Below are 24,078 nucleotides of genomic sequence, written 5' to 3'. Positions count from 1 at the left end.
CTTTTATGGGTACTTTTCCCTGCAAGCAAGGATTGGGATCTAGCTGTGTCCACGTCAATCTCTTGCGTAAGAGTAGTAATGGCTTTTAGCAGTTAAACGTAAAGCAAAGACTTCCTCGCCGCCTTTTAACACTTTGCTACACCTTTGCAAAAAGCCAGAGTTGGTTACTCTTTTCTACAGGTCCCTGTTAGCGGTTAAGTGAGCCTTTCAGACCTGCAGCTGCTGTACCTGCTCAACAGCAGAAGTTTCCCTGGAGGGTAAGTCCTTTTATATATTTTTATTTCACTGGATAAGAAATAGCATGGAAAGGTCTAAGAGATTGAGGATCCTAGTGGGACCTGTGACCTTCCTAAAGGGTTTGTATATTTTCTTCATAAACGGGGAGAGTCCACAGCTGCACTAATTACTTTTGGGAATTCAGAACCTGGCCACCAGGAGGAGGCAAAGACACCCCAGCCAAAGGCTCAAATACCTCCCCCACTTCCTTCATCCCCAGTCATTCTTTGCCTTTCGTCACAGGAGGTTGGTAGAGAAGTGTCGGAAGATTTAAGTCTCTTATGGAGGGTAGTACTCTTCAAAATGGGACTGGAGTTTTAAGTAATCCTGTCACCCTCTCAGTGAGAGCATGGATGAATGTTAGAGTTCAGAGATGCAGGGAGAGTCTTTCTGCGAACCCATCCCGACTCTTGTTAACAGCTCCTTAGCAATCAGCGTTGACGAGTTTTGCTGCCTGCTTTCTTCACTCAAGTCCATGTCAGAAGCAAAGCTACTATCTGTCACTCTTGAAGGGCCGTGTTCCTGTTCCACGGCATAGATTCCGGTAAGATTGTTTCATTTTACTTTGATAATGTGAATGTAATGTAAACGAAAATGTCAGGGTCTCAATGGGACTCCTTTAGCTTTATGGAATCATGGGTTAATATCTCCTGAGGGGGGTTATTGAACAGGGGGGACTTTAATCATGTTTGTTAAAATTCTGTCTGCTAATGTGTAGTGAAAATTGGGCTTGTGGTTATATCGGAACATAACGGCCTTTTTGTCAGGCTGCGTGGCCCTGGTAACCTTGGCACTTTTTTTTCTGGCTTGCACGGTGTACCTTGTGACTAGGCGTGGTCATATTTTGTTCTCCTTTTCCGTATTCCTGACCGTGTGGCGACTGAGAGCATCTGTTTGCTAGTTGTCTGGGTCACAGGAAGGGGTGAGTGCCCCAGCCATTGGGGGGTGTAAGGTGCCGTTTTTATTTTTTTTTCTATCCATAATTATCTATCACTAAGTTATGGAGGATTCTGATTCTTTGGAGACGGATGTCTCTGATTCTAATTCTACTTTTTGCGAAGAGTATGAAATGGCCCGGGTAATCCATGCCCATCAGTTATGTTCCGAATGCCGCTTTAGAGTGCTCTCTTCTCCCGGAACAGGGAACTTAGAGTCCACCGAGCCATTCGCCCCTGGGAATCCCATATCCCGTGAGGCGCGTCCCCTAGAACCTTCCTTGGCTACGCAAGCAAGTGTACCTAATGCCATTGCCCCTTCTCTGGAAGGCGGCTTGTTTCCTCCAGAGGTTACGGCACAGTTCCGTATGGCCATATCTATGGCGTTGGCGCATTTCCATCTTCCAGAGAGGGAGGTGTTGCTGAAAAACTGTCCGTATTCTGCTAACCAGGGCTCACCAGGCATGGGATCGTCAGGGTCAGGTCAGCCATCTGGGGAAGCGGTTTCCTCTGAAGCTTCAGGGGTCCAACCCTCGGGGCCGGGGTCGGCGGAGGTAAGTCTTGCTTTTCGTTATAGACTGGCGTGTCTTCGTGTCCTGTTGCAGCATGTTTTGGCGGTGCTGGAGGATCCCAGTCCTAATAGGTTGGGGGATCCGCGATCTTCTGTTCCAGACTGCAAGCTGGGTTAGACGTGTGGGGATGCAGTTAATCTCCTTATCGTCTCCAATTTCCTTTTTTTCGGGTATCTTATTCCAGTTCTGAGCTTTGAAGGAATGGGGTCTCTGATTGTCTGGTCCTGTTAGTGTACCCATTCTTCTTTGGCGTTCACCTGCGGGTTCTTCCTTCTTTTTCTTTGATCCGGTTAGGATGTGTTTTATTTTTTTTGGAAGCTCATATCTGTTATAATTTTTCCGTTGGGAAACATTTCTTCTCTGGAATTTGATACTGGCGATTTTGTGGTCGCTTGAGCACTTCCGCAGAAGTTGCATGTTACGGTTTCAGTACATTGTTATGTCCTTAGTTTTGTCAATCCTATGGGATCTTGATTTTTCTTTGGCCTGGGTCAGTTTTGAATGCCCTATGTAGCAGCCTGGTCCTGGTTCGGCGCTAATCTCTGTACCTTACGGCTTATTTCATCCACGTGGTGCTGGTCTAACTGGCTGTCTGGTTGAATGGTGAGTTTCTCACTCGGATAAGGAGTTAGTTTCTCTTTGGGTTCTCTTCAGTTCGAAGTATGCTTTTGATTTTTGCTAGAGTTTTCGTGAAGTGGAACTTCCACGAGCTTCAATAAAATTTTGAGGCTCTGCCCATGCAGGGCTACATATGGAGAGGAGGCCTTCTGTACCCAGACAACAGGCTAATTCATGTCTCTTCTTTTAAGAAGGAGCATCAGACTAGGTGTTCCTTACAGCGAGTATCCTTTCACTGATGGGTTACAAATAGCCTCGCCTAAATTGTGATTTGCAGGCGACCGAAGGATTGCACTCAGTCCTTGCTGTCCTGTTCCTGTTTATTGGTGATGGGCCAGAGCGGATCCTGGTAAAGATAGCTCTGGGTAATGTTCCTTGTCTTCTCTTGAAGGTCTTCTTTGGAGTTGTCCTTTTGGATCTGTTTTCCTTGATAACAGTATCTCTTCCTTCGGATTGAGGCTGATTGGGCCTTTTTTCTCTCCTTTCCTTGGGGTTGGCCTTTGGTCAGCTGTTTCAGGAAGTAGGACCTTTGTGTTTTTCCACTTCCGGGATTCCATCTGCTCCCATATTTTTGGAGTTTGCAGATTAGGGTGTTTTTCCCTTTTTCCTGTTTTTGCCCCTACATAGACGTTTTTGGGTTTTTACCCATCTGGGGTTAGAATGCTAGTTCATTTGTTATTCCTCGACCTGTAGGGGCTTCCAGGAGAAGGATCCTGAGAGGATCTTGGAGACTATGGTCCTATTTTCAATCCAGAATATCTGGGGTTGAGCTCTGTTCTCTTGACGTTCCCTTAGTCTTTGGACTTAGGGCTGTTGTCTCCAGTGCCTTAGGGTCAACCAGAGTGGCTGTGTGGCTCTCATTATTGCCTAGCACCCTTTTTAATTCGGGAGTTGTTTCCCGTTATGGGTGTCTTAAGCACCCTGTGTCTGGGACTCTTACGTGAGAGTTCAGTGTAGTGTCCAAGGTGCCTTGGATATAACCGTGATGCATCACCTGGGGTGCGAAGTCTGCTCCGGAGGGGTAACCCGGTGGTTCCTAAGGAGGTAGTACGTTTGTAAGCCGGCTCCGAGTTCTGGTGTCCAGGCTTATTTGTCCTGGTCCTTGTCTTTGACTGGACTTTTTGGAGTTCTGTACCAGATCCCTTAGGGTGGTTCGGGGCGGCCCGGTTCCGGAACATCTTCGTTTCCTTCCGGCGCAAATGTTTCTTTTCTTAGAGAATTTGTCTTCTACTGGACTGACCGCAGTGGCCTGATGTTTCTGTCATTCGGTTCTTGACCTGTTGTCTGTCTACAGCTTTACGCTCCATGTCTGTGTGTGGGTGTGCTGTGCTAGTGCGCGGAGGCGCTGTGCTGGTTTAGTTTTCCTTCCTTTGGGGTGAATTTGGATGGTGTTCCACCATGGCTTAGTGGCGGTCTATGCTTCCTTGAAACCTGAAGGTCAAGAGTTTAAATACAGCTGTGATTTCATTATGCTGGTCCTGCAAATACCCTTGCCTAAGGGGCTGATCTCTTCTTTCTGGTCCTTTTTGGGAAGGAGTTGTTCTGCACTTCTTGGAGTCGTCCTTCTTTGAGGATGGTCCTGTGCAGTTTCATACCTAGGGTTGGCGACTTGGGCCGCCAAGTCCTCCGTTGCTGCAGGACGCCTGTGGCTTTGGAGGAGTGTATTCAGATATTTTGATACTGTTTCAGCGGCTTCCGGGGACAGTTTTGTCTTTGGTTGTTCTTTCATGGGCGCGAGTTGGAACGCTGCGTAGGGGAGGGGTTTTCCTTCTCCCTTTCAGTCTCAGGGCATTAATCCTTGGTTTCTTTGCAGATAGGGATTCTCCCTTTGCCCTGTTGGGTGGTAGTTTTTTTTTCATTGGTTTTGCCTTGTTTCATCCTGGTTTACTACTCTTTTGGATTTGCCTTTGGGGTTCTTTCGCCCTAGTCTCTTATCTGAGTCCTTTTTCTTCCCTTCTGGGGGAATGTGGACGTTCCCCTTACTTGGGTAGGGGGTGAGTTTGTTTTGCAGGCTGAATGCCTGTGGGACTTTGTTTCCCCAGGTGCTTTTAGGTCTGGTCGTGTTTGATAACTTGAGCGGTCTCTAGCAAAGGTCTTGCTGGTTCTAACTGTTGGGCAGTTACTTGGGCTGTTTCTTTTTGTCCCTTCGGCTTCCAGTGAAGCAATTTTCTTGTCTGGAGTTTGGGTGTTTTCAGGCTGTGAATGGGCCGCCTTTTTTACCCGCCCGTTTTGCATTCAGTGTCCTCTATAGCTTGGGTATTGTTTTCTCAAAAGTAATAAATGCAGCTGTGCACTCTCCCCGTTTATGAAGACAAACTTAAATTATGCTTACCTGATAATTTTCTTTTCTTCAGACGGGGAGAGTCCACAGCTCCCTGTCTGCGTTTTTGTATGGGGCGGCTGTAATTTTAGTTTTTTGTTCTTCTGGCACCTTTTTCACCCTGATATTTCTCCTACTGTTCCTTGTTCCCTTGGCAGAATGACTCATTAATATCAAAGCTGAATAGTTTTGGAAGTAGTTTTTTAGTTTGTTTTTAGTTATAGCTATTTTAGGGGGATATCTGTGTGTGCAGGTGACTATTACTGTGCATAATTATTAGGCAACTTAACAAAAAACATATATATACCCATTTCAATTATTTATTTTTACCAGTGAAACCAATATAACATCTCAACATTCACAAATATACATTTCTGACATTCAAAAACAAAACAAAAACAAATCAGTGACCAATATAGCCACCTTTCTTTGCAAGGACACTCAAAAGCCTGCCATCCATGGATTCTGTCAGTGTTTTGATCTGTTCACCATCAACATTGCGTGCAGCAGCAACCACAGCCTCCCAGACACTGTTCAGAGAGGTGTACTGTTTTCCCTCCTTGTAAATCTCACATTTGATGATGGACCACAGGTTCTCAATGGGGTTCAGATCAGGTGAACAAGGAGGATGTCATTAGATTTTCTTCTTTTATACCCTTTCTTGCCAGCCACGCTGTGGAGTACTTGGACGCGTGTGATGGAGCATTGTCCTGCATGAAAATCATGTTTTTCTTGAAGGATGCAGACTTCTTCCTGTACCACTGCTTGAAGAAGGTGTCTTTCAGAAACTGGCAGTAGGACTGGGAGTTGAGCTTGACTCCATCCTCAACCCGAAAAGGCCCCACAAGCTCATCTTTGATGATACCAGCCCAAACCAGTACTCCACCTCCACCTTGCTGGCATCTGAGTCGGACTGGAGCTCTCTGCCCTTTACCAATCCAGCCACGGGCCCATCCATCTGGCCCATCAAGACTCACTCTCATTTCATCAGTCCATAAAACCTTAGAAAAATCAGTCTGGAGATATTTCTTGGCCCAGTCTTGACGTTTCAGCTTGTGTGTCTTGTTCAGTGGTGGTCGTCTTTCAGCCTTTCTTACCTTGGCCATGTCTCTGAGTATTGCACACCTTGTGATTTTGGGCACTCCAGTGATGTTGCAGCTCTGAAATATGGCCAAACTGGTGGCAAGTGGCATCTTGGCAGCTGCACGCTTGACTTTTCTCAGTTCATGGGCAGTTATTTTGCGCCTTGGTTTTTCCACACGCTTCTTGCGACCCTGTTGACTATTTTGAATGAAACGCTTGATTGTTCGATGATCACGCTTCAGAAGCTTTGCAATTTTAAGAGTGCTGCATCCCTCTGCAAGATATCTCACTATTTTTTACTTTTCTGAGCCTGTCAAGTCCTTCTTTTGACCCATTTTGCCAAAGGAAAGGAAGTTGCCTAATAATTATGCACACCTGATATAGGGTGTTGATGTCATTAGACCACACCCCTTCTCATTACAGAGATGCACATCACCTAATATGCTTAATTGGTAGTAGGCTTTCGAGCCTATACAGCTTGGAGTAAGACAACATGCATAAAGAGGATGATGTGGTCAAAATACTAATTTGCCTAATAATTCTGCACTCCCTGTATATATATATATATATATATATATATATATATATATATATATATATATATATATATATATATATATATATATATATATATATATATATATATATATATATATATATATATGGGTCAGGAATTTTACCGCTCCATTACTGGGCTATTTTAAGGACAAGCCCAGGACTTATGGTGTGGGGGGGAATGGGTGTCATGACGACATTCATTTTCCTTCCTTCTACCCCTGTGTGGTTCGTTGTTATGAACGTTAATGGGTTTCTTTTTGTAAGGACTCAGTCTTTTATTGTGGGTGTGTGTTCAGTACTGTTTATGGCACAGTTGTTATCGAGCAAGCAACTCTGATCATATTTATTGTTGCGCAGTTAGGGCTCAAAACGTTATTTCTTTCATGTAATTAGCAAGAGTCCATGAGCTAGTGACGTATGGGATATACATTCCTACCAGGAGGGGCAAAGTTTCCCAAACCTCAAAATGCCTATAAATACACCCCTCACCACACCCACAAATCAGTTTTACAAACTTTGCCTCCCATGGAGGTGGTGAAGTAAGTTTGTGCTAGATTCTACGTTGATATGCGCTTCGCAGCAGGCTGGAGCCCGGTTTTCCTCTCAGTGTGCAGTGAATGTCAGAGGGATGTGAAGAGAGTATTGCCTATTTGAATTCAATGATCTCCTTCTACGGGGTCTATTTAATAGGTTCTCTGTTATCGGTCGTAGAGATTCATCTCTTACCTCCCTTTTCAGATCTACGATATACTCTTATATATACCATTACCTCTACTGATTCTCGTTTCAGTACTGGTTTGGCTTTCTACTACATGTAGATGAGTGTCCTGGGGTAAGTAAGTCTTATTTTCGTGACACTCTAAGCTATGGTTGGGCACTTTTATATAAAGTTCTAAATATATGTGTTCAAACATTTATTTGCCTTGATTCAGGATGTTCAACATTCCTTATTTCAGACAGTCAGTTTCTTTTTTTGGGATAATGCATATGAATAATCAATTTTTCTTACCTTAAAATTTGACTTTTTTCCTGTGGGCTGTTAGGCTTGCGGGGGCTGAAAATGCTTCTTTTTATTGCGTCATTTTTTAGCGCTGAAAATGTGTTTCAGATCTAGAGTTGGCTGGAGTAATTGTGCCAGTTCCAGTTTTGGAACAGGGGCTGGGGTTTTACTCAAATCTCTTCATTGTACCAAAGAAGGAGAATTCCTTCAGACCAGTTCTGGATTTAAAAATATTGAATCGTTATGTAAGGATACCAACATTCAAAATGGTAACTATGAGGACTATTCTGCCTTTTGTTCAGCAAGGGCATTATATGTCCACAATAGATTTACAAGATGCATATCTGCATATTCTGATTCATCCAGATCACTATCAGTTTCTGAGATTCTCTTTTCTAGACAAGCATTACCAGTTTGTGGCTCTGCCGTTTGCAACAGCTCCAAGGATTTTTACAAAGGTTCTCGGTGCCCTTCTATCTGTAATCAGAGAACAGGGTATTGTGGTATTTCCTTATTTGGACGATATCTTGGTACTTGCTCAGTCTTCACATTTAGCAGAATCTCATACGAATCGACTTGTATCGTTTCTTCGAGAACATGGTTGGAGGATCAATTTACCAAAGAGTTCGTTGATTCCTCAGACAAGGGTAACCTTTTTAGATTTCCAGATAGATTCAGTGTCCATGACTCTGTCGCTGACGGACAAGAGACGTCTGAAATTGGTTTCAGCTTGTCGAAACCTTCAGTCTCAATCATTCTCTTCGGTAGCCTTATGCATGGAAATTCTAGGTCTTATGACTGCTGCATCGGACGCAATCCCCTTCGCTCGTTTTCACATGCGACCTCTTCAGCTCTGTATGCTGAACCAGTGGTGCAAGGATTATACAAAGATATCACAATTAATATCTTTAAAACCGATTGTACGACACTCTCTGACGTGGTGGACAGACCACCATCGTTTAGTTCAGGGGGCTTCTTTTGTTCTTCCGACCTGGACTGTGATCTCAACAGATGCAAGTCTGACAGGTTGGGGAGCTGTATGGGGGTCTCTGACAGCACAAGGGGTTTGGGAATCTCAGGAGGCGAGATTACCAATCAACATTTTGGAACTCCGTGCGATTTTCAGAGCTCTTCAGTCATGGCCTCTTCTAAAGAGAGAGTCGTTCATTTGTTTTCAGAAGGACAATGTCACAACTGTGGCATATGTCAATCATCAAGGAGGGACTCACAGTCCTCTGGCTATGAAAGAAGTATCTTGAATACTTGTATGGGCGGAATCCAGCTCCTGTCTAATTTCTGCGGTTCATATCCCAGGTATAGACAATTGGGAAGCGGATTATCTCAGTCGCCAAATATTACATCCGGGCGAATGGTCTCTTCACCCAGAGGTATTTCGTCAGATTGTTCAAATGTGGGGACTTCCAGAAATAGATCTGATGGCATCTCATCTAAACAAGAAGCTTCCCAGGTATCTGTCCAGATCCAGGGATCCTCAGGCGGAAACAGTGGATGCATTGTCACTTCCTTGGAAGTATCATCCTGCCTATATCTTTCCGCCTCTAGTTCTTCTTCCAAGAGTGATTTCCAAGATTCTAAAGGAGCATTCGTTTGTTCTGCTGGTGGCTCCAACATGGCCTCACAGGTTTTGGTATGCGGATCTTGTCCGGATGGCTACTTGCCAACCATGGACTCTTCCGTTAAGACCAGACCTTCTATCGCAAGGTCCTTTTTTCCATCAGGATCTCAAATCCTTAAATTTGAAGGTATGGAGATTGAACGCTTGATTCTCAGTCATAGAGGTTTCTCTGACTCCGTAATTAATACTATGTTACAGGCTCGTAAATCTGTATCTAGGAAGATATATTATCGAGTCTGGAAGGCTTACATTTCTTGGTGTTCTTCTCATCATTTTTCTTGGCATTCTTTTAGAATTCCTAGAATTTTACAGTTTCTTCAGGATGGTTTGGATAAAGGTTTGTCTGCAAGTTCCTTGAAAGGACAATCTCTGCTCTTTCTGTTCTTTTTCACAGAAAGATTGCTAATCTTCCTGATATTCATTGTTTTGTACAGGCTTTGGTTCGTATAAAACCTGTCATTAAGTCAATTTCTCCTCCTTGGAGTTTGAATTTGGTTCTGGGGGCTCTTCAAGCTCCTCCGTTTGAACCTATGCATTCGCTGGATATTAAATTACTTTCTTGGAAAGTTTTGTTTCTTTTGGCCATCTCTTCTGCTAGAAGAGTTTCTGAATTATCTGCTCTTTCTTGTGAGTCTCCTTTTCTGATTTTTCATCAGGATAAGGCGGTGTTGCGAACTTCATTTAAATTTTTACCTAAGGTTGTGAATTCTAACAACATTAATAGAGAAATTGTGGTTCCTTCATTGTGTCCTAATCCTAAGAACTCTAAGGAAAGATCGTTGCATTCTTTGGATGTAGTTAGAGCTTTGAAATATTATGTTGAAGCTACTAAAGATTTCCGAAAGACTTCTAGTCTATTTGTTATCTTTTCTGGTTCTAGGATAGGTCAGAAGGCTTCTGCCATTTCTTTGGCGTCTTGGTTAAAGTCTTTGATTCATCATGTTTATGTTGAGTCGGGTAGAACTCCGCCTCAAAGGATTACAGCTCATTCGACTAGGTCAGTCTCTACTTCCTGGGCATTTAGGAATGAAGCTTCGGTTGATCAGATTTGCAAAGCAGCAACTTGGTCTTCTTTGCATACTTTTACTAAATTCTACCATTTTTATGTGTTTTCTTCTTCTGAAGCAGTCTTTGGTAGAAAAGTACTTCAGGCAGCTGTTTCAGTTTGATTCTACTGCTTATAATTTCATTTTTTTTCATTAAATGATTTAAACTTTGTTTTGGGGTGTGGATTATTTTTCAGCGGAATTGTCTGTCTTTATTTTATCCCTCCCTCTCTAGTGACTCTTGCGTGGAAGATCCACATCTTGGGTATTCATTATCCCATACGTCACTAGCTCATGGACTCTTGCTAATTACATGAAAGAAAACATAATTTATGTAAGAACTTACCTGATAAATTCATTTCTTTAATATTAGCAAGAGTCCATGAGGCCCACCCTTTTTTGTGGTGGTTATGATTTTTTTGTATTAAGCACAATTATTCCAATTCCTTATTTTTTATGCTTTCGCACTTTTTTCTTATCACCCCACTTCTTGGCTATTCGTTAAACTGATTTGTGGGTGTGGTGAGGGGTGTATTTATAGGCATTTTGAGGTTTGGGAAACTTTGCCCCTCCTGGTAGGAATGTATATCCCATACGTCACTAGCTCATGGACTCTTGCTAATTACATGAAAGAAATGAATTTATCAGGTAAGTTCTTACATAAATTATGTTGTCTGCCCTCTGCTTATAGTACTTATCACCCCTCACTAGGGGCACATCGCTAACCATGTATTTTGGACAATTTCTGTCTGCACATATTTGCAGCCTGCTTATAATCTTAGCCGAATGAGAAAATTCTGTCGGCTATGTAAATTGTAGCAGTGCGCACAGTTTCTGAGATCCGTTTTCATGGAAATGAATGCTATCTCTACTATGGGATCTGTTATGAAGAGAAGAGGATTAGAGCGGTCATTTTTTTGGCTCTATTTAACCTTTTTATTCTCTATGCGGTAAGTCCGCGAAGAGGTTTAACCACAGGCTCAGATAAGGTTTCTGTTTTTAGCGCCTTTTTTAACGCCTCGACATGTAAAGTTTGAGCACTGGAGTCATCTCCTTAACGGAGTATTCAGTGTGTTATTTATCTGAGTGTATTTTAAAGTGGTCTAAGGCGCCAGACTCTAGGAATTTCCCACAATTGGGTATTTTAAAAATCTTTCCTCTAAGATGGATGGAAGGCTGTTTTTATTTACCCCAATATTATTTATATCTGTGTTCATTGTTTGTTTATGTTTGTGTTCACATAATTCCACAATGAGGGGACTAAGTTTACTGATCATATCAATCAGAAATATATAAATGCTAATTTTATTTTTTCATTTTTCTCTGGAAAACAGTTTTCTAATATTGGCCGCCATCTGGTGGCAGTTAAGGAAACTGCGTGCTATACTTTATGACTTGCATATTCTAGAGTCCTCATATGATATATTCACATAGTTATTTATATGTGTATGTAGACTACTTAAAGTCATTGTCTTGGTCTTTGCTACTCTATTAAGGCAGCATCTTTTTAAGACGCATAGGTTTCATAATAAAGTTGTACTTTTTATTCAGGGTACTATATATTTTTCTCTAATTGAGATTTGTCCTAGGTTTTTATTGTACTTGCTATCAGGTGACAGCTATAGATCCTTGAGGAAATAGGAACTGAGTTTATTGGTTAAAATAAAGAACATTTATAACTATATGTACTTAGTTTTCTTTTCAGGATGTATTCTCCTGATAAATCCTGTGTTTTTATTGTATTTGCCGCCATCAGGTGACAACTATATGCTAATCATGCTCCTAAGGAAATAGGAGCTGAGTTATTTGTGTAAAATAAAGAACATTTATAAATTTATGTACTTACAGTTTTTTTCCAGGATATATTCTTCTGATAAATACTATGTTGTAATTGTACTTCTGCTATTGGGTGGCAGCTAAATGCTTTTTGTGCTCCTAAGGAAATGGGAGCTGAGTTCTTGTTTAAAATAAAGCACATTTCTAAATCCATGTACTTAGTTTACTTTTCAGGATGTTTTTCCTGATAAATTATTTATTTTCGTGTATTTGCCGCCATCTGGTGGCAGCGCTGTGATAATTTGCTCTTTTTAAGGTGCAATCTTCTTCTCTTTTTTATGTTGTGTATACAGCCTATTTTCAATCTCTTTCCTAATTGAGATTGACGTGCTGTTGGATTATCATTTTATATTATGTATATGTACTCTTTTGATTCTGATAGGTTTCCTTTAAAGTGTAACCTATGCTATCTAATGAATATTATTTATGTTCTATTGAAGTCTTTATGAATGTCTGTGACATCATATTTCGTCTGAGTTTTAATATACATTGTTACTCTTTTATGTGCGATACTTCAGTCTTGGCTGAAGGATTATGAAAAAAGGTTCTAAAGGACTTTTTTCCTTTAATAGCCACTTACATGACTTTCGCTCTTCTGTTATTTAGGAGCAGAGTTTAGTGAGTCTATCTAAAGCCCTCTGAGGGCGCTGGATTAGAGAATCAGAATGGGAACTAGGATTCCCATGTTCATATCCGGGCGTGACTGTGATGGGCTTTATTACAAGGAGCCTGGATAGCTCAGTCGGTTGAGCATCAGTCCTTGTTTGGGAGATCGCTTTAAATTTGGTTCAGGTGTCATATTTTCTCCTAGCAAGATCTCATACAGATTGGTCTGATGGTGGCTTCCATGGACATCATTCCTTTTGCTCGGTTCCATCTGTGACCGCTACAACTTTACATGCTCCATCAATGGAACAGAGACCTTTCTGATTTATCTCAGAGGATACATCTGGACCCTCTAACAAGAGATTCTCTCTCATGGTGGGTGTCTCAGGAACATCTGTCTCAGGGCACCTGGTTTCTGAGACCTTCATGGGAGTTTGTGACTACGGACGCCAGCCTGTCAGACTTGGGAGCTGTCTTGGGTCCTTTGAAGGTTCAGGGCCTGTGGTCTCGGGAAGAGTCCTTTCTTCCCATAAACCTCTTGGAGTTGAGAGCTGTCTTCAATGCCCTATCAGCGTGGCCTCAACTGTTTTTAGTCAGGTTTCTCAGTTCCAGTCAGACAACATCACCTCAGTGGCTTACATCAACCACCAGGGAGGGACACAAAGTTCCTTAGCCATGAAAGAAGTCACTCGCATTCTGCAGTGGGCGGAAGCCCACGATTGTCTGCTATCTGCCATCCACATTCCAGGAGTGGACAACTGGGAGGCAGGTTTTCTGAGCAGACAGACTTTTCATCCCGGGGAGTGGGCTCTCTACCCGGAAGTGTTATCTTAGATAACCCTCTAATGGGGGGTTCCAGAGTTGGATCAGATGGCGTCCCGCCAAAAGTCAAGGTTCCAAAGTACGGTTCAAGGTCAAGAGATCCTCAGGCTGTTCTGATAGATGCTCTAGCGGTTCCTTGGAGGTTTTTCTCTGGCTTAACCGTTTCCTCCGTTGCTCTCCTTCCATGAGTCATTTCTCGTAAGGGGAGATCATCAGTGATCCTAATAGCTCCTGCATGGCCTTGCAGGGTATGGTTTGCGGATCTGGTAAGGATGTCATCTCTACCTCCTTGGAGGTTACCTCAGAGGAAGGACCTTCTAATTCAGGGTCCTTTCCTCCATCCAAATCTAAATTCTCTGAATCTGACTGTTTGGAGATTGAACGCCTTATTCTGTTTAGACGTGGTTTTTCTGAAGCAGTCATTGAAACCATGATTCAGGCTCAAAAGCCTGTTACTAGCAAGATTAACCATAAGATATGGTGTAAATATCTCTATTGGGGCGAATCTAAGGGGTTCTCATGGAGCCAGGTGAGGATTCCCCTGGATGTTGTCTTTTCTGCAGGATGGCCTGGAGAAGGGTTTATCGGTCTGTACCCTAAAAGGTTAGATTTCTGCGTTATCTTTTATTTTGCTCTAACGTTTGGCAGATTTCCCAGATGTTCAAGTTTTTGTACAGGCCCTGGTTAGAATCAGGCCTGTGTTTAAACCTGTGGCTCCCCATCATTCTTAAAGTTTTCCAGCAGGCTCCGTTTGAGCCAATGCATGTTGTTGATATAAAGTTGTTATCCTGGAAGGTTTTGTTTTTGGTTGCTATTTCTTCTGCTCACAGAGTGTCTGAACTTTCAGCTTTGCAGTGTGATTCCCCATACCTTATTTTTCATGCTGGTAAGGTGGTACTTTGTACTAAATTGGGGTTTCTCCCTAAGGTAGTATCGGATTGAAACATTAATCAAGAAATTGTTGTGCGGACTCTTTTTTACTTGCAAGATACTAAGGATTTTTGGCAATCTTCTACCCTGTTTGTTGTTTTCTCTGGAAAGGGTAAGCGTCAAAAGGCCACTTCTACTTCTCTGTCTCTGTTTGAGAAGTTTGATTAGTTTGGCTTATGAGATTGGACAGCAGCCTCGTTAGAGAATTACGGCTCATTCCACTAGGGCCGTCTCCTCGTCTTGGGCTTTCAAAAATGAAGCTTCCGTGGAACAGATTTGCAAGGCGGCAACATGGTCCTCTCTGCATACTTTTTCCAAATTCTACAAATTTGATACTTTTACCTCTGCCGAGGTTTCTTTTGGGAGAAAGGTTCTTCAAGTGTTGGTGCCTTCGTTTTAGGTCCTCCTGCCTTGTTCTCTCTCCCTGTTCATTCCATGTCCTCTAGCTTGGGTATTGGTTCCCACTAGTAATTGAATTGACGTTGTGGACTCTCCATGTCATAGGAAAGAAAACACAATTTATGCTTACCTGATAATTTACTTTCTAGACATGGAGTCCACGATCCCACCCTCTTTTTTATTAATTCTGCATTATTTTTTTTGAGAAACCTCAGGCACCTTTTTCACCCTTGTGTTTCTTCCTTTTCCATTTCCTTTGGCTGAATGACTGGGGGTTATGGGTAAGGCAGTTACACTTAACAGCTTTTTTTCTGGGGTGCTCTTTGCCTCCTCCTGCTGGCCAGGAGTTGAATATCCCACTAGTAATTTGAATGACGTATTGGACTCTCCATGTCCAGTAAGAAAGAAATCTATCATGTAATCATACATTTTGTTATCCAAACAAAATGACTCCATCCGTTTCATACAACAGAAACATTATTTATAAAAAATCATGGTTTCATGTCCCTTTTAATGTCACAAACTACTATATGCATTGGGCTAAATTCTATCCTTAAATAGTGATTGATTTACATAGTTTCCTGACCTCCAGTAACTATTTAAATAGCTACATACACACCTCACTCATATTTTGCATCTTTTTAATATTGTCTTATTTGGACAAGACATTCAAAGCTTGGTCCTTTCAATTCCTTAAACATGAGACCACTTTTTTCTACTTGCTCTGGACCTTTCTACCTTAACGATACCTAAGACCTCTCGGAGATTGACACGTCATATTAGAATCTCGTCTTCTCATGCTTTTACCGAGCTTGGCACAAATGCCCCTGGTCTTCTTTCAGGTCGTGCTTGTCCTGCAGCAGGTTTTTCAGCTCATCAGGAAGGTTCTCAGTACGTGGCTAAATGACGCACAGGTAGTGGAGGTGAGTACTGATGATCCGCTTGACTGATTGTTACTGAAGCCGTATTAAACGGCAATATTCCAGGACCTCTTAAATGTCAGCGGTGATACTGAAGAATAATATTCTGAATTTCCCATAATGCAGAACATTTGTCCCTATACCACTGTTTCCGTACAGTCCTTTGAATTGTTTATTATAAATGTAAAAATACAAAAAACTGGTGTAAACAGAATTGCATATTTGAGTTTGTTTATTCCGTTTACAAATTGGGCAGAAAGACGCACCACACTGGAAGGAAGGTTTTAGAGTATGCATTTTAATTAGTGATTGTAAATAAAAGCAGGGCCTATGTTTTCCTCCCTCAGGCAGTATGCGCCATTTTTGAAAAGTCTGTTAAGACACTGCTGGATGACTTTGCACCTATGGTGCCGCAGCTGTGTGAAATGTTGGGTCAGATGTACAGTACGATACCGCAGGCGTCTGCTATTGATCTCACACGGCAGGTAAAACAAACAAACATTTGTTTCGCTTGAGCATCAATAGCATTACATTTTGTCTACAACAAATGAATACGTAAATGTTAGAATTGCAGGGCATTTCCATGGCAGAGTGTAATTGTTTGTACTTAAAATATTTATTATTGTCTGTATATGCTTCATCCCCAGTTTACTGAAAACTCCTTGGCTAGTTAGATGCTTGCTGACTTTATCACTGTCACCCCTTGTATGACTGTGCACAAGCATCTGCTTAAAGGGACATTAAACATGCATATGAATACAAAACAATGATTTGATTTTATTTAACAAGTATGATGCAAAAGCCTTTTAGTCTCTGTTTAAATTTCAGTTTTCAAATTTACATAACATTGACAACTGAAATGCTAAAACACGCGCTGCGATTACATTACCTTCGTCTCTTACAGATGGTTCATATCTTCGCCCATGAGCCGGCTCACTTTCCTCCAATCAAGGCTCTCTTCTTACTCGTCACTTCCCTTACACTGAACCTGTTTCATCAAGGTTAGTCCCCATTGGTCAGTTATAAGTCTCACACGTGCGTGATGTGATTCCTACTCCGGTACTTCCCCTGAATGACTGAGTACTGACATAGGCTTGTGCCCTGAGAAGCACAGGGAGCAGATGAATAACGGTGTCTGTGCTTTCACTTTATTGCATAGCTCTCAAATTTGTTCTCTATATATTTCTTAAGCAAATTAGCAAAGAATGTGAAATTAAACCATCTGTGCAATGTATAGAAAACCGTACTAGATGCAGTCACCATATATTGTAATCACATCTGAATGGAGGATTGTTTCTTCTTTCCGAAGGTAGTTAGTCCCTAAGGTAAAAGAACCAAACAGTTGCTCTGTAACATATAATGAAATTTGTACACGAGGAGACGTTTACTTGTATCTTCCAGAGCGACTATAGCGATAGTTAATCTCTCAATGATCTCTATATCCATATACACACCAAACAGACTGCTAGAATTCTTCAGATTAAACGTTTATTGTAGATAGGAGTGCAAAAAGAAGTATTGTCTGCCAATTAAACTTATATAAGAACTGATTGAAAATCAAACACTGGTGTATCCAGATGTTTGGTGAGAACGTCTATATCAGGGGTGAAGTCCTACAAAATAAAGTGTGGGAACTCACCAAGACGTCCACCCTCCCTCACAATTAATATTGTTATATATATATATATATATATATATATATATATATATATATATATATATATATATATATATATACACACACACACAAACACACACTGTATTTATACGTATATAATCTATAGACTTTGGTTAATGAAAGCAAACTGAATAAAATAAAGCGTCGAATAGTTGCCTTTGGGCCTAAGAATCCTCCTCTGTCACTTTGCACAATTATGTGCTTTTCATTATAAAGACTAATGGAATGGTGGGACATTGTCAGGTTCTGCTTTTCTTTGTTTTGTATTACCTTAAAGAGCAAGTCAACCCAAAAAATGTTTTTACTCATACAGATAAACTTTATACTTCACATATCTATTACAATCCTATGCAGAAGTAGGAACTGCTCTGTGACCGGTAGATGAAGAAAAGCCCACTTGTCCGCCACATATAGGAACCGCTAGGATACTGAGCGGTTATTTTTAGTTCCTGCTTCAAAAGACCCCCTTCACTAAAATCGGCCATTACGCATGTGCCAAAAATGGGAACGCGGAGGATCGCAAAGTTACTGCGATCACTGGCAAAAGAGGAAGGAAGGAAGATGGGGATGACGAAATAGAGAGGAGGAGGCTGGTGGCCATTTCAAAATGGCCGAGGGACATGTAGTAAGTAATTTTACATAGTAACATAGTAGATGAGGTTGAAAAAAGACCGAAGTCCATCGAGTTCAACCTATACAAATCTAAAATTATATACAAAAATCTCCAGTTAAAATTAAATAATCCCACTAAAAAGTGACCCATTTAATACTAGCAATCATATCCATGAATTTTGTTTATAGACAGAAATGTATCCAAATAATTTTTAAATGTATCTAGGGTATTGGCATTCACTACCTCCTTTGCTAATGAGTTCCACACTTTTATTGCTCTTACAGTGAAAAAATGTTTCCATTGCAGGAGATTAAATCTCCTTTCCTCCAACCTTAAATTGTGACCTCTGGTCACAAACAATTTTCTTGGAATAAACAGAGCTTCTGCCATTTCTGTATATAGGCCTTGAATATATTTATATAAAGTAATCATGTCACCTCTTAAGCGCTTTTTTTCTAAAGAAAACAGACCCAGTTTGGCTAGCCTCTCCTCATAGGTTAAATTCTCCAATCCCCTTATTAGCTTTGTGGCCCTTCTCTGAACTTTTTCTAGTTCTGCAATATCTTTTTTTTGCGATTGGTCCCCAGAACTGCACTCCATACTCAAGGTGAGGTCTTACCAGGGCTTTATATAGTGACAGAATTATGCTTTCCTCCCTTGAGTCAATGCCTCTTTTAATACATGCTAGCATCTTATTAGCCTTTGACGCTGCTGCCCTGTATTGTGCACCCATCTTTAGCTTGTTATCTATTACTACCCCCAAATCCCTTTCCTCCTGTGTTTGGCTAAGTCTTGTCACATTTAAATAATACGTTGCCTGCTTATTTAGTTTTACTTCCAAAATGTAGAACCTTGCATTTTCCTGTATTAAATCTCTTTTTCCATTTACCTGCCCATACTTCTAATTTTTGCAGGTCCCTTTGTAAGTTCATCCTGCTCTGACCTAATGACCTTACTTAACTTAGTATCATCTGCATAAATAGAGATGTCGCTATTTAATCCTAGCTCCAAGTCATTTATAAAAATATTAAAAAGAATAGGGCCCAGCACTGATCCCTAGGGTATTCCACTGATTACCTTTGTCCAATCTGAGTATGATCCATTTACTACTACTCGTTGCTCCCTATCTTTTATCCAGTTATTTATCCACAAACTAAAATTTTCAGCTATTCCCAGTCCCTTAATTTTGTGCATTAATCTCTCATGTGGCACTGTATCAAAGGCCTTTGCAAAATCTAAGTATATCACATCAACTGATTCCCCTTTATCTATATTTTTACTTACTTCCTCGTAGAATCTAATTAGATTAGTTTGACATAATCTATTTCTCATAAACCATGCTGATTAGAACTCATAATCTTGTTTTACTTGAAAACTATATATTTAGCGAAATTTGCTACAGTTTGAACTATTTATCCTAGTAAACTTTATCTGTATGAGTAAAACATTTTTTTGGGTTGACTTGCCCTTCTGTGAACTTCAAATATTTTCAGCATGATATTATTTCTGTGATTTAGTCTAAAAATGTGCGAAATGTAACGGCAAACGTTTAGTTGGTTAATTGTAAGCTTCTGCCTCATTAGTCAAGCTGTACATTTAAATTGATTCTTTATAGTTAATAAAACATGGCCGCATGTCCACTTAAAAAAAAAAATGATGATACCTCAGTTCAGATCCATTTCCCCAACAATGTACAAAAAGACAAAGCAATGTCACTTACTCACAAATGTATCTTCCCACATTTGCCAGCCCCCTGTATCATGTGACAGCCATCAGCCAATCACAGACTAGTATATGTATACACTGTGACTTGTGCACATGCTCATTAGGAGCTCGTGCCTCCAGAAAATGTGCATATAAAAAAACTGTGCAAAATGTAATAGAAGTAAATTGGAAAGTCTTTTAAAACTCCATGTCCTTTATACATTATGATAGTTTAATTTTGACTTTAGCGTCCCTTTACCAGAAACCTGCCCAGCAAACCCTTTAAAAAGTTACATGGCTAAAAATAGAGACCTCTGTTCAGAAGCAAGACAAATAACGTTGCCTATCCCCTAAGAAGCCTCTCGTAGGCAAACTCTTTATTCCATACACACCCTTATGGCCATTTCTAACTGTTAACATTTTATACATATTTACATAATTACAATCATTCAGAGCTAGATTACGAGTGGAGCACTAACTCCGATAGAAGTATGTTTTTTTTTGAATATCTATATATAAGAATTTCGTCAGCTCACCAGAATAAGTGCTCCTATTCTGTCTTCACCTGGTGGGAAAAAACTCTGCCTGCACATTCCAGATGCACCCTCTCAGATGCAAGTCCTGGGACTAGCATCCTGATTGGCTGCTTTACAGTGGAATGTGGCTACTGAGGACATTTGGATATAAAATATCTTTTTTTCTACATAGAGATGTTCATGTGATATTTTCTAGTCAGCTTTTTACAGATTTGCAGCATCACTTTCAAGTGATTCAACATTTTCGGTATCATATCCCTTTAATAGAAGAAATTAAAACAATTCCATTTTGTGAAATGTGTTCTCCTCCTCCTGGTATAGAACAGGAAAACCCTGAACACAGCTTATTTTTTTTGTAGCCCTTCGGTTTAGCCATAATTGCAGTGCTGGACACTTAATGGTAACATCATGATCAATGTCACTTGCCAGTTTGTAGTGAGCTGAGAATACCTGCCAACTTGGGGTGAGATTACATATGCGGCACAAGCTTCGGCGCAACTGCTGAAACCCGCACCGCCCGTAATTTCACCTTGCACATCGGGGTATCACATATGCAGCGCCGGCAGTGCATAAAGTGCCGTAAGTCAGATAAACTAGTGATGTCCAGAAATGTGCATAAATACAAATTTTTGGAGTCACCAGTGACTTTAGAAACTGCCGGAGCCTAAGAAAATAAATTTTTTTTATCAAATCTCCTGTAAAAGTCTAACTTGCCTCCCAAAAATGAATCCGACACGTAAAACCCCTATATCTGCAACTAATTATAAATGTATTAACCCCTAAACCGACAACCCCCACATTGCGATCTACCTAATAAATGTATTAACCCCTAAATCCGCCAACCCCAATATCGCAAACTACCTAATAAATGTATTAACCCCTAATCTGCCATTAACCCACATGGCAACAAACCTCCTAAATCTATTAACCCCTAATCCACCAAACCCACAAAACGCAATAATCCTAATAAAACTATTAACCCCTAATCCGCCAACCCCCCACAATGCAAGTACCCGAATTAACCTATTAACCCCTAACACGCCAACCCCCCACAACGCAAATAACTAATTTCATTGCTAAGACCCCTAACCTAACACCCATTAAATTAACCCCAAACTACATAAAATAATAAAATGCTAAATTTTAATTAAAAAAACAGTACTTAGAAAAATAAACCTAAGAACAAATTAAAATAATCTAAAATTACCAGAAATAAAAGTCTAACATTACAGAACATAATAAACAAAATTATCCAAAATAAAATCCCTATGAAAATAAAAAAGCACCCCCTAATCTAATGCTAAACTACCAATAGCCCTTAAAATGGCCTTTTGTAGGGCATTGCCCTAAGTAAAACAGCTGTTTTACCTTAAAAAATACTAAGTCCCCCCTCTAACAGTAAAACCCACCACCCAATAAATCCCCCCAAAATAAAAAAACCTAACACTAAAAAATCAATTTGTATGGGCATTGCCCTTAAAAGGACATTCAGCTCTTTTAAGAGTGCCCAATAAATCCCTAACCTGAACCCCCCTCCCCCCCAAAGAAAAAAAAAAAATCCTAACTCTAACCCCCAAATAGGTACTCTATTCCTGAAGTCCGGCGGAGAATGTCCTGTTCCAGGCGGTGAAGTCTTCTTCCAAGTGGGGACCACTTCCTTCTTCATCCAGGACCAAGCCGGAGCGGAGATGTGCAGGACCAGCGACCGCGGAGCCATGGAGCGTGGAGGATAGTGAATTTGAATAGTGAATTCAAATCAGCCAATAGGATGAGAGCTACTGAAATCCTATTGGCTGATTTGAACAGCCAATAGGATTTCAGTAGCTCTCATCCTATTGGCTGATTTGAATTTGAAGAATCAAATCAGCCAATAGGAATGCAAGGGACGCCATATTTAAATGTGTACCTTGAATTCACTATTCAGTGTACAGGGGCGATCGTACAAAGAGGATCTTCCACACTCCATGGCTCCGTGGTCGCCGGTCGTGCTCATCTCCGCTCTGCGCCGGCTTGGTCCTGGATGAAGAAGGAAGTGGTCCCCGCTTGGAAGAAGACTTCACCGCCTGGAACAGGACATTCTCCGCCGGACTTCAGGAATAGATTAGGAATGTATTGGGCACTCTTAAAAGAGCTGAATGCCATTTTAAGGGCAATGCCCATACAAATGCCCCTTTAGGGGCAATGGGTAGTTTAGGATTTTTTAGTGTTAGTTTTTTTTATTGGGGGGGGGGTTTGTTGGGTGGTGGGTTTGTTGGGTGGTGGGTTTTACTGTTAGAGGGGGGACTTAGTATTTTTTTAAGGTAAAAGAGCTGTTTTACTTAGGGCAATGCCCTACAAAAGGACATTTTAAGCGCTATTGATAGTTTAGCCTTAGATTAGGGGGTGTTTTTTAATTTTGGGGGGCTTTTTTATTTTCATAGGGATTAGTTTTAATTTTTTTATTTTGGATAATTTTGTTTATTATTTTCTGTAATGTTAGCCTTTTTTATTTTTGGTAATTTTAGATTAATTTAATTTTAGTTTTTTTTAAATTTAAGTAATGTTAGCTTTTTTTATTTTAATTGTAGCTTAGTATTTTTAATTTAGGTAATTGGGGTTAATTTAGAGGGTGTTAGGATAGGGGGCTTAGTAATTTAGTTATTTGTGTTGTGGGAGTTTGGTGGATTAGGGGTTAATAGATTTATTAGGATTATTGCATTGTGGTTTAATGGCGGATTAGGGGTTAATACATTTTTTAGGATTATTGCGATGTGGGTTAATGGTGGATTAGGGGTTAAATACATTTATTAGGTTTATTGCGATGTGGGTTAAAGCATGCAATTTTAAGCAACTTTATCATTTACTACTATTATCAATTTTTCTTCGTTCTCCTGCTATCTTTATTTGAAAAAGAAGGCATCTAAGCTAAGGAGCCAGCTAATTTTAGGCTCAGGACCCTGGACAGAATTTATCCACCAATCAGCAAGAACAACCCTGGGTGTTCACCAAAAATGGGCCGGCATCTAAACTTACATTCCTGCTTTTCAAATAAAGATACCAAGAGAATGAAGAAAATTTGATAATAGGAGTAAATTAAAAAGCTGTTTAAAACTGCATGCTCTATTTAAATCACGAAGAAGAAAAAATGGGTTCAGTGTCCCTTTAATGGCGGATTAGGAGTTAATATACTTTATTAGTTATTACGGTGGGGGTTGGCGGTTGACAGGTAGATAGATATTGCATGCGTTAGGTGTTAGTTAATATTTTCAGACAGTTACGGGAGTTACGGTGCTCACATACTCAGCGCAAGTCTTGCTGCGCCTGCCTATGTGTGGCAAGGTGAAAATGGAATAAAATGTTTCCATTTGCGCATCGTATGTCCTTGCGCTGAATATGTGATACCGATTTGCGACGTGGTTCTGTGTTTACTTATGGGAATAAAAATTGCTGGTGACGGGTGAAATATACACGCCGCATTTATATGCGCCGCTGTATATGTGATACCAAAACCGCGTAAAAAATGGCGTCACCGGCTTTTGCGGGTGACGCCGCATATGTAATCTTGCCCATGATCATCAACATTTGTACTTAAATCTTCTTGTACCAAATTTATCATTTCTATTTTATAAGGTTGAAGGGACATGAGACTCATCATTCAGATAAAGCAGATGTTTTCAAACCTGTCCTCCCTAACAGGACAGATTTTCAGGGTGCCTAAACTGGAGCACAGGTGAAACAATCAGCAGATTAGTAAACACGGTTATTATCCTGCTTTCACCCAAGGTTATCCTGACAATCTGACCTGTTAGGGAGGCCTGAGCACAGATTTGAAACCCCCTGAGACAACTTCCCAGCTTCTATTATCAAACTTGTTTAATTCTCTTGGTATCATTTGATGAAGGAGCAGATGCAGTTCTTGGAGCTAGCTGAGCACATCTGACGAGCCGATGACAAGAGGCATATATGTACAGCCAGCAATCCGTATCTAGCTCCCAGTAGTGCATCGCTGCT

The 24,078-nt window shown here is 40.7% G+C and overlaps 1 protein-coding gene across 2 annotated transcripts in view; it reads left to right on the top strand.

Annotated features, from left to right (window-relative positions):
* IPO13 (importin 13) overlaps window positions 1-24,078 on the top strand; it is a 215,248-nt gene that overhangs the window by 120,745 nt on the left and 70,425 nt on the right. For both annotated transcript variants that reach the window (XM_053693586.1, XM_053693585.1), the window contains exons 12-14: window positions 15,480-15,560; window positions 15,905-16,042; window positions 16,462-16,558. In XM_053693586.1, coding sequence (XP_053549561.1) covers window positions 15,480-15,560; window positions 15,905-16,042; window positions 16,462-16,558 — 316 coding nt within the window. The remainder of the gene's footprint in view (window positions 1-15,479; window positions 15,561-15,904; window positions 16,043-16,461; window positions 16,559-24,078) is intronic.

This window comes from Bombina bombina, chromosome 10, assembly GCF_027579735.1.
Source record: "Bombina bombina isolate aBomBom1 chromosome 10, aBomBom1.pri, whole genome shotgun sequence".
In the NCBI taxonomy this organism is placed as follows: Eukaryota; Metazoa; Chordata; class Amphibia; order Anura; family Bombinatoridae; genus Bombina; species Bombina bombina.
This window is presented reverse-complemented; position numbering and strand designations above follow the sequence as displayed.